This window comes from Pithys albifrons, chromosome 8 (assembly GCF_047495875.1).
Source record: "Pithys albifrons albifrons isolate INPA30051 chromosome 8, PitAlb_v1, whole genome shotgun sequence".
NCBI lineage: Eukaryota > Metazoa > Chordata > Aves > Passeriformes > Thamnophilidae > Pithys > Pithys albifrons.
This window is the reverse complement of record NC_092465.1, coordinates 7829294-7844777: the sequence shown is the minus strand read 5'-3', so window position 1 is coordinate 7844777 and position 15484 is coordinate 7829294. Positions and strand designations below refer to the sequence as shown.

The window sequence follows — 15484 nt, the reverse complement described above, 5'->3', positions numbered from 1 at the left end:
CTTCTAAGGGGGCTCTTCGTTGTCTAATCACTTATTTTAAGAAGCTACCAATTTGGCAGCAGCAACTGAAAACCAGAACATCCTGTTGATGTAAATCAGTGTGTGGCCACACAGGCTCCAGAACCAGCACTGGTGCTGCAGATGCCAAGGTCTTCACTAAAGGAAAAGTAGTGAAGCTTGTTGGCATTAGCACACATAGCAGTGAAAACTGAAGCCCAGTTAATGTTAAACTTCTGAGAAGGAGATACTTTCTCTTTAGCACTCATTCACACATTCAACCCGACCCCACCAAACCTACAGCTTTAGGGGAAACACCTCTTTTTGTCCCTCAGAAGCACTTCCTGCGACAGTAGGGGAATTTCAGATATGGGTGCCTTACCTTTCCCCACCCCTCCACCCCACTAAACCTGCTGTTCTGCCAATGACTAGGGAACTAGGGATAGCCAAGATTTAAGTTAATGGTTAACAGAGTATCTATAATCACACAGAAACTCTGACTTCCTCCTCCTCAGGCTGGGACCAAAAGCTGCTTTGCTTGCAGAGGAAGAGGCAAGCACTGAAAGCAGAGCAGTTCACACCACGAAGCGCTGGAAAACAGTAGCTTCAGATTTTCCTTCTGTAGATAAAGGAGGAAGAAAATCCAAAACCAGCAAGAAGTGTTTGCCATAACAATAGGTAAGAGCTGAAACACTTTCCTGTTCTTACTGACTCAGAGGGCTGCTAACAAACCTTGCAGGTGTGGCTGGGTGACACACACTCGCTGTGCCTGACTACTCGGACATGTGCGTCTCCCCGAGAGGGGCACAGCCAGAAAGGATCTGTTTGCTGTGGATTTGAACATCAGAGAAGGCAGGAGGGGAATTCCTCCCTCCTCCCCTCCAGGAGCTGCTCATGGCAGGACAGACAACCACTTCAGACTGTTCTCATCTCATTGACCACAGCCACGTCCCGGAGTTTGAGGTGGCTCTGTGGATCAAGATCACTTTGGCTTTAGTCTACATCTGTCTCTTTGTTGCGGGCATCTTGGGCAACAGCATTACCATCAAGGCCACCAGGATCCTGCAGAAGAAAGGCTACCTGCAAAAGGAGGTCACCGACCACATGGTGAGCCTGGCCTGCTCTGACCTGCTGGTCCTCCTGTTGGGCATGCCCATGGAGTTCTTCAGTGCCATCTGGAGCCCCTTTTCTGCCCCCAATGGCAACATTGCCTGCAAGCTTTACTACTTCCTCTTTGAAGCCTGCAGTTATGCCACTGTGCTGCATGTTGCCACCCTCAGCTTTGAAAGGTACATAGCTATCTGCCATCCCTTCAAGTTCAAGTCTCTCTCTGGACCGCGCACGGTGAAGCTGCTCATTGCCTTTGTCTGGGGGACATCTGTCATAGTGGCTCTGCCCCTGCTCTTTGCCATGGGCACAGAATATCCCCTGGAGACCATTGAGGGCTACCAAAGGACGACTGCCTGTGTCAAACCTACACCCAGGCACTACCTTCCTGAGCTGAAGTACAACATGACCATCTGTACCAGTCTCTCCTCCAAGTGGCCTCTCTTCCAAGCCAGCATCTTCAGCGCCTTTGCTGTGTACATCATAGTGCTGGGATCTGTCACTTTCATGTGTCACAGCATGATGAAAGCCCTGATGATCCCCAAGGAAGGAACTGTGACAGTGAAGGGAGGAGAGAAGCACCAGAAGAAGTACCTAAGAAAAAGTGAGAGCTCAGAGGGCAAGAGCTCCAGGAAACAGATCATATTTTTCTTGGGTAAGAACCCTGTCCTACTCTGCCTCCCCTCCTTCCCCTGCTCACTTTCCACATGGGAAGGAAGTCTAGGAGCCTCCAATTTATCTCTCTAAGTGTCCCCAAATGGAGAATGTTTGTTTGGAGACTGGTACAAAATGAGGGATAAGGAATAGTTTTGGTTACAATGATACATTTTAAGAAAGCTGATGTCTCTTTGTGTTTTTGACACACTCTTTTTGTCATTAGAACAGGTGGGAGGGAAGAAGAAGGAAAAATCCATTTACTGGCTGCTATTTCTGTTGTCTGATTATCCTGCATGTAACAATATGGGTGACAGGCTGCTGAGGCTTGACCTTTGGGGTAGCAATAGGCAACAGTTGCCTGGATATAAAGTAGCTCTAGTTGAATGTTTTACCTTTAAATTACAAATATGAGCATATTTAGTAAGTCTCCTGATGGGAGGGAAGAGTGTAATGCAAGATCTGAAGCTTGTCCCTCTCCAAAGGAATTTTCCTTTTAATTCATGATGCTCCTTGGAGAGTTCTTGTCTAGCCTCAACAGCTGTGGTTGCCTTGCACCTGAGCATTAAGGAAGCTGGGCTGGAGAGTTGATTTGGTCTCAAAAGTTGCAGTTGCCCTCTTGGAATTTCTTTCTCTGGTTGTATTTGAAGGTCTGTAACCTTGAAATTATGTTTGATTCTGATCACTCTCACGACATTTGTCAGAAGAGACTAATCAAGCTGTCATTTCATCAACTGGGAATCTTTCCAGGTTGTGATCCATGTAGTCTCCACGTTTGTTGATGTACTTAGAGGCGCCCTTAATCATGCCCTGGCTTCATTACTACTTGTTCCTGTTTTGTTGGGTTGCTTAATATGATACTGGATATAATAAATGAACCATCTAGAGTATGAATGTGCAGTAGACCCAGTATTTCTGTGTTGATTTTTGGTGCTCTGATTGATATTGAAGAGAGGGAATTGAAACTTGTCTGTCTGCTTCTGCAACTTTATGTAGATTAGCTTGTATATCCCCCCCCCCCCTTTTTAATTTTTTTTAATATTCTGGGGATTCTCTGCTTCCTCCTCTGGTCCTGATTTTGCCATGATCTATGCCTAGGATATGAAGCTTCAGGGTGAGGAGTCCAGCGTGCAGCCAGCTCCTTTCCTGCTGCAGCTGTGTGAGAGTTGGGAACGTGGTGAAAACTGTCATGCAGACAAGGGATCGACTTGGGTTTGGGACAGGGTGGAGCTGCACACTCTGCCAGCAGAGACCATGGCAAGGGCTCCACATGGGAGATCCAGGATGCTACAGAGCCCTTCCTCATGCTCAGAGCGCACAACTAAAGAAGAAATCAACTCCTCTCACAAGGTGTCTGTGAGTCTGGGTGAGAGGCCCTGTGTGTGAGTTATTCCAAGGGCTCTCAGTGCCCTCACTCCACTGACAGTACTTATTTCTGGGCTAGAGGCAACGCTGCTCAATACACCTGTTGCACAAAGCAGAAAGAGAGCTCTGCTCTTGAAGTGCCATTTGTGGGTTCCACAAATGTCTGTGAATCTCCATGCCCTTGTAAATGACCATTATCACAGCTGCTCAAAGCCCAGTCTAAGATCCAAATCCTGGACAGGCTAAGAAGGAAAGGTAAATTGCCATGACATTTTTTCCCCTTCTTGATTATAGTTCTTGCTTGGTGATGATCTAGCATGGAATAGGCAGGTGTGCTGCTTGCACAGGTGCTGAAAAGTGACTGATTTGTCCTTCATCATGAGGGAATTTGCCACCAGTATCTGATACTTCTTCTGTACTCTCAGCATTCTGGAGGCAGTAGATACTTCCATGAATTCCCCAAAATTATTTCAGTGGCAAGTCTTTAATATGAGTCTTGCTAATTTACTTGGCTTTGGGAATAAATTAATAAACTGGGGAGGAAGAAACTCTGGCCTGCCTTTCTGAGAAAGATGCAAAGCAATTTAATTTGGAGATTTCATAATAGTGATGCTTTAGGGCAGTTTTAACCCAGAAGAAATGAACATATAAATTGTTTACAAATCGCTGAATTTAAATATTGTGATTTAGAAGTCCTCTTTGTTTTTCGTTTAACAGATGGGTCAAATTAAAACAAATACTTGCACATTCCCAACATATTTCACTTTTAATGTGAAATGTAAATGACAGTATATAGCATCATGTCTTTGAACATCTAGCAGCAATAAAAACAATTTAGCATTTTCCTCTAGTTGTTAAAAGTGATAAGTTCTATAAAATGGAGATTAAATTCATAAATCTCCTGACGATGGGAAAAAGCTAAGTGGAGGATGGCACAGGAAGGAACTAATCCTTTTTCAGTGTCATGTTATTGTGTGGTACTTGAGAATATTCATGAAAATTAATTGTAAATGTGAAAAGTGAAAGGCCATTTGCCACAGGCAGTATTAATGATTGCAGGATGGGCTCCAGGTGGAGGGACATCACTGCTGTGGTGGAGGAGGACAAGGGGACAAACAACGCTGTACTGGACAGGCTGAGCTCACTTAGGGAAGAGCTCTTGTCCAGGGAAGGCTGCAAGGGTCAGATCTTACAGCTTAAAGCCCAGATGGTCTGGGCTGGACATTTGAAGTCCTTGATGTAGACATGTGAGTTCCTTCTGTTTGTGGCTACCTCTCTGTGCCCAGGTTGGAGAGGAGGGACTGGCCCAATGGCTGCACTAACAACTCTCTGCCTGCTGTTGGGGAGTGGATGCTTAGAGGGCCTCCTCAGCTCAGATCTGATAGATTTGCCTCAGTGGAGGAATGCAAATTTGTCCTAGTATTTTGGAGAAAACCGATTCTGTTTTTATAAAGTAGGCTGTGCTGTGCTATTCCTTCCAACTTCCTTCCCACTATTGCTGTTGGCTCCAAGAAAAATGTGGTAGCACATGTAAGTCTCTGTTTAATGCTTCTACTTCAGAAATTAGGCATTTTGTGCTTTTGGATAGACTGGGTCACAGTTCCTACAATGTCTATGTGTGATTTATTTAATAATTTTCTGAGTCATGTGGTAAAACCCCAGTGCCTCCAGTGGGCCGGTTCTTCCGTATGAGCACAGGTCACACTGCTTGGTATTGTTTGGGTTATCTATGTTTAATGTTAAAGCAGCTTTGCTCATGCTGGGACAGCAGGTCTTTCTTCTACACGGGTCTGCTTGAGTGTAGCTGAATAGCAGGTAAAATACAGCTGAACTTCATTTTTGTTTATTTGTAGCAGCATTTGTTAATAAGAGTTTCTCCATCCCCAGCAGCAGAAACTGATAACTGCAGTGCTTATGAAAACACTTGGCTGATGGCTCTTTGATGAAATGCAAGCTTTTAACAGTATTTAAAACCTCCTAATGCCTGACCTATCCTGACCGTGGTCAGTTTTATCTTTGTGGCTATTTGATCTTGTCTTTCTCTTTTGGCCATAAAGGGCAGGGAAGCTGCTGGTGGGAAAGACTTCAACACCTGTGGCTCTGTGCCAGCACTGGCCATGGATACATCCTTCTTCACTTGGTCATTATATACACTCACATTTATACAAAAGCAGCTTTATGGTTTGTCTTCAGACTGCATCTGACTCACCTGAACTTGTACTCTACAACTATGTGAGTTTTGACTATCCCAGCTGAAAAAAGTATTGCTTCTAAAGCTTCTGTAATATTTCCCTTGGCAGGTTCAGTTTGTGCTTCTGCTAAAACCCTTCACCATTTTGTATAAAGCAGCCTCAAGCTTACCACAGTAAAGACATTGAAGTAGGAGTCCTTCAGTGTTTCTGCATTCTCTTTCTATATACTTCCAACTTGCTATTTGGAGCAACACTCCTCTGTTTCCACAGCAGAGGGATCCTGCTGAATGGGGCTGGCTTCTGGGCAGTACTTTTCTGTCTCCTGGTGATGATGAAACAACTGTCCATCCTGAGCTCTCCCATCCAGAAAAGAGAAGTATCACAGTAATCTGGCTGCTCTGGATGTGTTGATAAAGGTGCATTAAAGCACTGCTGCAGCAGTTGGCAGGAGCCAGAGCTGATGCTGGACCCACCTAACTGGTGGTTTGTACCCTGCTGGTACAAGCCTGGCACTGTCAGCTCCTCTGTGAGTGAGGCCAAGTGAGGCAAATAATTCCCACTGCTCTCTCTTTTCCTATCACTACAGAAGTCAAACAGTTCTGCTTTGGGACCATTTGATGTAGGATGAATTTTGCCTACATGCCTGCACAGCAAATAACTTTCAGCTTCTTTAATAAGGAGGCAAGGGAATTGCTTATCATAATCAATGGCAGTGTCTCCATCTGAGAAAGACAGTGTGGTGGTGGTTTGTTTGTAGTTTTTGTTTTGGTTTGGTTTTTATTTTTATTTTGCTCTACCACTTAAGTAAGTCAAATACACTGAGTGTCAACCTTAAGGCAGTAGCAGTGGTTGTTTCATGTGACGTGGTGTGGTATGAGTAGCTTCAGGTCTGTCTGCTCTGCGGGGCAGTAGCAGCTAAAGGCTTTACTGAGAATCTGGTTAGTGCCATAGAAGGAAAGACAGTCCCTGTTTCCAAATCAAAAACCAAAAAGAGTGGGCAAAAGGTAAGGGCTGGAAAAGAAGAAGTCAGTGCCCTGACCAAGGCCACAAATGCAATAGAGAGTCACAAATGCTTCTGCTGAATCTTGTGATAGTGCCCTGCCTTCTGGGCTGCTTGGCCACTCTCCTGCCACTTTTTGGTAGCTATTGTTAAAACAATGTCAGCCTATTCTATAGCAATACCAAAGCCACTGTAAACACTATGAGCAATTGTATCTAGCCCTAAGCTAAATCTAGATAAAACCTTTGATCAGAAATTAAAAAGATCTCTTAGAAGCTGAAGCACCATTTTCTTCCCATATACTGGTGCTGGCAGATGAATGTTTTGCTCAGAAAACCAGTATTGTGTGTAGAAATAGCCTTTCCAAAGACCACTAAGGAACTGTATTTTGTAAGGCACTTGGCAAATGGGTTTTCAGGAGGCAAATTGTTTCAAGCAGTTGTGAAAAATGCATGGTTATCATCTCGATATGACTCAGGCACTGTGTAACTTGATAATGGTAGGACTTCTGCTACAGGAAAATTAGATGCTTCTTCATAGGCTGGAATTTGGCTGGGTTTCTGCTTGCTGAAAAAAGTAAAGGATAGGGATAGAACAAAAATGGAAGGGATAACCTAATCGATTATATTCCAGAACACAGCTCCAGCACATATTCTTTAAACTCAACTTCATTGACTCCTCTTGGTTCATTTCTTTAATCATTCCATTCAGCTGCCTTTCTTCAGGGACTTTGTTGGAGACATGCCTGAAGATAAATACACTGTAGGCTGGATATGATTTTAATCTCTGTGTTTGATATAGCATTTCCATCCATATCTTTCCCTGAGCAGGGTTTTGAATTACACCAGACAAGTAGGAGACTCAATGCACTGAAAGGGGTAGCAAGGGTTGAGCAGGGAACGTGAAACCCTTAAACCAGCAGATGGAGGTCTGGCCACTCAGCTGTGTGGGACAGCCACCCTCTGTAGCTAGTAAGTTTTTTTCTTTTAGGTGCTGCTTTCTGGAAAAAGTGATAAAAGATTTACGTGCTGGTATTCAGTAAAATTTGCTTTTTCCTCTTCTCTGTAAAAGTACTAACCTGGTGTCAGCTGCAAAGCTGATCAATGCTACTGAATGCTGGTAGGACAAAAGTGAAGCTCAGCTATTCAGCAGGTGACAATGGAAAGGCTGCTTGGAGGGATGCTGGCTTCTCCGGGCAATTGTTACAAACAACCTCTTCTGAAGAGCTGGGGGACTGTCTACAGTTTAAAAAAAATCCAAACCAACATAGCCACAGTAAGAGTCAAAGCAAACTTCCAAAATCCAAACATCTGTATGTTCAGGTTTCCCAGATTGTAATTTAAAAAGGAATGTAACAAGAACCCAGCATAATTTCCCTCCCTATTGTATAGAAAGCAATTTATCTACTCCAGCTTTTAACTGGACTCATGTAATAGAAGATTGTGCTTTCAGCTTAAGCAGACAGTCTTCCTTTCCTCCTACACCCAGGGATGGCAAAACATTACCAAGAGAAATAGAATGAAAGAATAGGGACTAATTGAAGCCAGCACCCCCAAGGTATTTAAGACTTTTGTCGTTTTAATGGAAAAATCAATGTGTGATTATACTTTGCATTAGAGTACTTAAAATTGCTTCAACATGAAAAGTCTTCAGCTTTAAAAACAACCTAACCCTGCAAATACTGTAGTCAGAGGACTAAATTCACCACTAGTGTAATCCACATAATTCTCCATATATCTTGGCAGATACTGTCTCTGTGGGCACAGGAGAACTGCCTTGGTGAGAGAAGTCCATGAAGACAATAAGTGCTTTACTGGTGCTTTGTTGAAGTTGTGGCCATGCTTCTGACTTATGCCTGATGCCTACAAGGAAACTTGCATTTCACCTGGTCTGTAGTGAGATATAGGTGTTGCTGTGCTGCTTCTCTCTCTTAGCTCATCCTGTGGCACAAGGATCTTTCCACTTCTTTATACTCTACCATCTGTGCTGTCCAGAGACTGAGTGCACAGCTGAGATTTCTTAAGTACTTCTGCCCTTCTGCCTCTGCCCAAAGTCTTTAAGCCTCATTAAAGAACCGTTACCCGTGTTGGCCTTAAACTTAATATTATTAATCTCTTTTTCTTTTACAAGCTCTAGATAAGAAACGTAGTGGCCCTTGATTCTTCTGGCACTCCTAGGTATGTGCTAAGGGAAGGAAGGAGGGGTGTGCAGGCAACATCCTTCACTGTGGCAATGTGAGCCAAGAAACAGGCAGGGGACTGCAGCCTTTGGGGAACTGAGGTCTAGCTGTGTCATCTCAGTTTCTGAAAAATACACTCTGTACCATGGCAAATCCTCTCTAGGACATGTTTTCCTACAAGTAGAAGCCTTAGAAGCTATCTCTTTCTTCAGAGTGGAGAGGGAAGTAAGATCTATTTCCATCAAAGTGGAGAAACTCAGATGTGCTACAGGTAGGAAATTCATTGAAGGAGATAGCCCTCAGACAGAGAACAGGAACCCTACATTAGGAAGCCCTGTCCCATCAATTCTGCTCTACTGCCCTCATTCTTTGTTCAAGAAACTATTGTCTTAAGCATTAATTTTCCAATTTCTCTCTGTTTTCTTGCTATCTCTTCTGAGCCAGATACCATCTCAAATGTAGATTGCTCTTGCAGCTCCCCAGTTTCAGTAGATAGGAGTCATTTGTGGCAAGTTCACAGATGATTTATTGGAATCTTCACCTGTGAAAATTAAATGCATTATCTAAGCCTCTATTGTTTCATAGTCAAATTATACTACATTTCCTATAATTAAATCTTTTGTTTTCCTATCTGATGTTGGGACCATTGTCTTTAAACAATGATTGCAAGTCTGTGAATTTTAATGGAAAAGAACTTTAATATCTGAGCATTTGTTAGTAATGTGAAGCTTTCAATTTTGCTATTTAGTATCTTCATTAATGACACTGACAAAGGGGTCGGGTACACCCTCAGCACATTTGCAGATGACGCCAAGCTGAATGGAGTGATTGTTGCTCCTGAAGGACTGGATGTCATCCACAGGGATGTGGGCAAGCTTGAGAAATAGGCCCATGGGAGTCTCACGAGGTTTAATATGGCCAAGTAGAGGGTGCTGCAGCTGGATCAGGGCAACCTCCAGTATCAATTCCGGTTAGGGGGTGAACAGATCAAGAGCAGTCCTGTGGAGAAGGCCTTGGGGGTGCTGGTGGATGAGAGGCTGGACATGAGCCAACAGTGTGCACTTGCAGCCCAGAAAGCCAATGGTACCCTGGGCTGCATCCAAAGCAGCATGGACAGCAGGGCAAGGAGGGGATTCTGCCCCTCTGCTCTGCTCTCGTGAGACCCCACCTGGAGTGCCGCACCCAACCCTGAGGTCCCAGAACAGGAAGGACATGAACCTCTTGGAGCAAGGCCAGAGGAGGCCACCAAGGGATTAGAGGGATGGAGCTATGAGAAAAGGCTGAGAGAATTGAGATTTTTTTCAGCCTTGAAAAGAGAAGGTTTTGGAGTGACCTAATTGAGGCCTTCTAGTACCTGGAGGATTGAGAGGGACTGTTTACAAGGACCTGGAGTGACACGACAAGGGGGCTTCAAACAGAAAGGGAGTAGGTGAGATTACATATTAGCAAGAAACTATTTACTGTGAGGGTGGTGAGACACTGGAATAGGTTGTCCAGAGAAGCTGTGGCTGCCCCATCCCTGGAAGCATCCCAAGCCAGGCTGGAAGGGGCTTGGAGCAACCTGGTCTAGTGGAAAGTGTTCTTGCCCAGAGGAGTTGGAGCTAGATGAGTTTTATGGTCCCTTCCTATCCAAATCATTCCATGATTCTGTGATTATCCTATATAACTTCTGGGTTCCCCAAAGGCAACTGAGAAGCAACCAGCTGCCAACCAACGTGTCAAAGATTATTTTCTTCCCTTTCATTGTTGTGAGTTCCTATACCACTGAAGATAAGCACTTAAGATTTCCAATAATATTTGGCACAATGTGCTACTGTAACAGTTTTTTAGCTTTTTTTTTTGAGGGCATCATAAGCATGTTTATGCTGTTTAGGTGAGAAAGCAGCTATTCTTCTGATCTCTGTTATGCATGGATGAGTAATATCAAGGTCAAAATATTATGGATTAAATGAGTCTGCCAAGAACCTTTTAATTGCATAAATAGTGACTTACAAGGAAAGGTGAAACTGAGAAAGAGGTCCAGTACTGCTATGACCTAACTTTTCTTTCTTTCCCCTTAAGCTATTTTCAAGCCTCTAGTTGTTGATTTAATTGTCTCTTAAAAGCACCTAGTATTTTTGTTGTTATGTATTTTTAGAATGAGGAATTTAAGTTGAAAGGTCAGCTTATGGAGTTAGAGTTGAGGATCCCTCAGAGAGTGTATGCTTGTTATGGAAATGTGTAGAGAGTTCTGTGATCTCTCAAAAAATACTTGACTGCAAACAGGTGCACATATTTAATAATTACCAGGAAGCTAAACTTTATAGTGAGTATAAAGAAACCCAGATATGCATTAGAGAAGATAGCATTTCTTAGCTATCCATCCTTGTCTGCAGCATAAATGGATTTCTTTTCCCATATTTGATTAGGTAGCATCTGCAGAGATATTCAAGAAGCTGCTCTGCTCCAATCTCTAGCTGAACCCTGCAAAATAGCTCAGCCCCTTTCAGAGGGGTGTAAATATTGTGTCCCTGTTCATATAGCATTTCTGCAAACCTACTTTGATTTGCTCCCCCATATAATATTGCCAGTTTGCTTTTTGTTGAATGCAATGATTAGTTTACACAGCTAAAAGAGAGGCCACCTCATGCTTAGTCTTTAGTTTTAGTGGTATGTCTAGCATGGTGCTGCAGAAGGTGATTTTGATTTGAAGAAATTAGATGACTGTCTTGATTGCTCCTCCATAACAAAATCCCTGGAGTTCAGTATCTATGTACACCATCTACTAAATTGCAATAACTGCAATTATTCTAGTCCTTTTACCATAAAGCATAAAATTTAAATTGTGGAACTCGTTGTGGAGGCTAAAAGCAAAGATAGGTTCCTAAAGAGCCTGTATGTAACCTTGGAGGATGGTGCTGTCAAGAACAAGATATAATCTTCACTTTAGAAAATCCTGATATTGCTGGGTGCCAAAACCTCTGTGTGAGTAGTAGAGAAAAATCTCTCAGTGCTTTTTCCTTTTCCTGCAGATGTCTATGTGGGATCATCGCAGAGAGAAATGAATGGACAAATGAGTCCTAGGTCTTTCCCAGTATGTCTGCTCTTAATCTGAAACTTTCTGTAAATGCCAAAACAGGCAAGTAATCAGTCTATCTTCAGCCAGGTACAGGAGCTTTTTAAGATGGTAGAACAAAACATTTGACTAGACAAGAAATAATAGATTGAAATGCTCTCCCCCTAGTTACTTTTTTCCTACACCCCTCTTCGCCCAAAACATAAACTTTCCAAGAAAAAAAAAGTATTAATTTCTGGGTGTGCTTTTATCTGTGTGGGTGAGTGCCAGAATGTGTCTTGTTTGATAAGCTCTAGTATTTGTTGATTTTTAAAATTCCTGTGCGTCACATTCTCTCTCTGCAATAAAGACAACTTTTGAGCTCTCTGATTTTGAAAATAAAGCTGAATTTGACGCTTAAAGGCTTTAAGAATGTAGGTCCTCCCCAGCTGAATTTCTTAGTAATGCTTAAGGACATCTATATAAGAGTTCTTGAAACTGCTAAAAATGAACCAACAATCAGAATTAGACTTTCATGGTAACTAAAGATTCCAGGACGTCAGCAACAAGGTACACAGAGATTCAAAGTCTTTCTTGTGGACATAACTTTAACATGAAAGGTTTTTAACCATTAGATAAGAACTAACATTGTATAGTGAAGGACAAACAAAAGTCAAAGGCAAGCGTGCTGGTGCTTTTCCCCCTTGCCCTTCAAACAGCAAAATTGCTGAAAGCCTTCTGACTTTCTGTCACAAGTTTATTCAGCAGACCTTTCTGATTGGTTTTAAGAAGTGTGGGTCTGAAATGAATGAGATGGGTTGTGTCACACATGTTCTAAAGATGACATTTAAAGGGAACTTTTTGTCTTGAAAGTCAAAAATACCTAAACTCTAGTGCTAGTAATGATGGCATCAACTCCTGAGAAAAGGTATAAAAGCATCTGTTGGTATTTGCAGATACACACATAACTTTGAAAATCTTGGATGATGATTCTTAGGAGGTAACTTCTAGTGAAATTTAATGGTTTAAAATATATCTGCTTTTAAACTTGAACTTCTGAAAAAATGCAATGTCGGACTACCCGTGTTGAGGTTGGAGAAAAAAGCTGCTAGGATGATTGGAGAATGGGGAAAGAAACCTTTAAAAGAAGCTAAAATGAGGTTGTATTTTTTAATATAGCAAAATGAAGAACACAGGTGACTTTGAGTTATCCCAGTAAGTACACTGGGGCAGTGAGTGCCAAGGAAAGAGGAAGATCTGGTTTGTACCTTGATTTGAAAAATGGATTTGCAGAATGGATTCAGTAACAGCTGTATGCAGAGTGAGTCCAGGTACAATCAATCTGTTCTCATTGTGCAATGAATTAAGCCTGGCATTCTTGCTGTGCATGTTCAGACACTGCCCAGGGAGCCCAGCCTGTTCGGGTTAGGCCTTATGTCAAGGAATTTACAATTGCCTCCAGTTGTAGGGCAAGGGCACTCCCTCCAGCATGCCCAAATTTTCCTCTTCAGCTTAGAGATGTGAGTCTGAAAGTTGTAGTACCCTTGATTATTTCTGAATTTACAGAGCTTTAAATCTATGCTGAGTATGGATTTGCTATAAAAAAATCCCCCAAACAAACCAGAAACAGAAGAGTAAAATGAGAGAGTTCCTCTGAAACTGGTATCTGCTGGTCTGACGGGTGCAAAGGGCCATCCCCCCTCGGCTGGGGCAGTCTCTGTGCCTGTGGAGGTTTTGAGTGTAGACCTTTTCTCACTTGCAGTGATTCTCTTGTGCCCTTTCTTAGAAGATTTTCCCTACCTAGTGCACTTGGAGGCAGCCTTGGGATTTCATTGTTAAAAGTTAATGTCTGGAGATTGAAACTTTCCACTGCCTTGATTCTCTTTTCCTACTCCTGCTCATATATGCATCTACTGAATTCTAAAAAGCTTTTTGATAGCAACTTGAAAATCAAATGTCCCCTTTCTATTTGTCTTCTAGTCCAAGCCAAAATTTAAATGCATTCTTTTCTATTAAAAAGAACATATTGACAATTTAGGAAACATTGTCCTACAGTGCAAACGCTCTGATATTACAAAATATTGCCATGTTCTCTGCCTTGATCTAAATGATGGCATTGGCACAAGAACTAATAGGTCTATAGGGGCCAGGAATGAGTACAGACAGAAATGAGAAAATTTCTAATCATGACAAGGACATGTTCAGGGACAGCCTTCCAAGCAGAGAGGCTGGACCAAACTAGTTCTGTTTCTGGGGTACAGAACATAATAATTTCTTGAAGTCCATGATGTGGTTGGCTGTGCCACACTGGAGACCGTAAAGCCAAGGTTTCCACTGGGTTCGAAGGGAAAGGTTATGTTTGTTGCTCCTTGGTGTGGCCTGTGTGAGTCCATATCCTCCTCTGGGAGGGTGCTGAACTTGCAGGGAAGGTCCAGCATCTTGTGCAAGCTGAATGTTTTCTGGGAAAGCACCTTTTGCCAAAAGGAAACTTTGAGAAAGCTGACCTGGGACCACACAGCTGGGTGCACATATGGATTCCTGCCTGTAAGAAGGATCCATTTCCTGCATCTTTTGGTCTTTGAATCAAGGGTAAGGTGTCACCTGTACTGCTCCTCCTCTTACTTCTGCAGGTTCCCCTCTGCCAGCCTGCCCTGATGCCTCCTCCACAGCCCACGTGGCTGTCAGTCTCCCTGTGCCCCATGATAACATTCAAAACTTTGCCTCTGAGTCTCTATCTCCAAGAGGGAATTGCTTTAACCTTATCAAATGGAGGTGAAATTTAAAATGACTTAATGTTTATTTGCTGACAGGCAGGAATGTCCTCTAAATTGACTGTCACTGCTTGAACACAATGCTATAGGACCAAATCATAACCTCTTGTTGGCCTTCAACGAAACAATGTTAAGTTTGGGAAGTGGGGATATTATTTTGGCCTCCCTGGATATATGGGTGGCATTCTCATTGAAGCTATATTTTATATTTGCATAATTCAAATAGATGAAATCCTCAAACAGGCACAGAAGACTTGATTTCATTAACTTGGGATGCAGCCATCCCCATCTCTCATGCAAATGGCAAATACCTTTCCTGTAAGTATACTTTAAAGATTCATTGCTTTCTCTAATCAAGTGGTGAAATCCTACCCACGGGAAGCAGAATTGATTTCTTTTCCCTTCAGACTGAAGAACATAGACCTTATTTGGGTTAACTTCTGTCATGAAATGTGAGCTTAACCCTTCTGTGTGCTGTGAATCAGCTACATGTGTTCCTGTTTGAACACAGTGAAAATAGACCTGGTGTTCTGCAGATGTAGCCGTCAGCTCAGGGGAAGCTCTGCTTCTTCTTGTCAGCAAGGATCTATTTCTCCTGAAACCCTGACCTTGAGAGCTCGTTTTTAAATTTTCTCCTGGGCCTCCAGCGCTGTAATTGATTGTGGTTGTTTTGGTTTCAGTCTTTAACAATCAAGGTGAAGAATTGCCCCCCAATTTGTTAAGACGTCAGGAGAAAGGCAGTTTTCCCTCACTGCATGGACAGTGTCAAGGAGCCACAATAGGCTCTCACAAGCCTTCTATGAAGCACTGATATTTCTGGTTGAAAATGGAAATCAGACCAAAATACTCTGCTGATGCTTGTGCCAGGGACCTCCTGGGGCATGAGAGCTCTATTGCTTTAATTCAATTTAATAGGCATCAGTGGAGAATTAAAGGTATCTGATGTTGGTCCAAGTAGTCTTAGGAAACAGTCCTTCACATTATGTAGTCTGAGCCCATGGCTGGAACTCCTGTCCATTGCAGTGCTTAGGTGAATTTTCCTCTCTTCTTTCTACTGAATTGTCTGCATATCTTTTTATGCTATTTTCTGGTTCACCTTCTTGGTAATAAAGCTCTGCATTTTATTTTCTGTCTTTCAGATATATAATTTTTCACTTGAATTGTCTTATACTAGTTGAAGCTGAT

At 42.6% G+C, this 15484-nt stretch overlaps 1 protein-coding gene across 1 annotated transcript in view; it reads left to right on the top strand.

The window, feature by feature from the left end:
- The first annotated feature begins 548 nt into the window (after positions 1-548).
- Positions 549-15484, top strand: part of GPR39 (G protein-coupled receptor 39) — an 80250-nt gene continuing 65314 nt past the window's right edge. Inside the window, exon 1 of the mRNA XM_071562673.1 lies at positions 549-1759. Within this exon, the coding sequence (XP_071418774.1) occupies positions 892-1759 (868 nt within the window). The 5' untranslated portion in view covers positions 549-891. The remainder of the gene's footprint in view (positions 1760-15484) is intronic.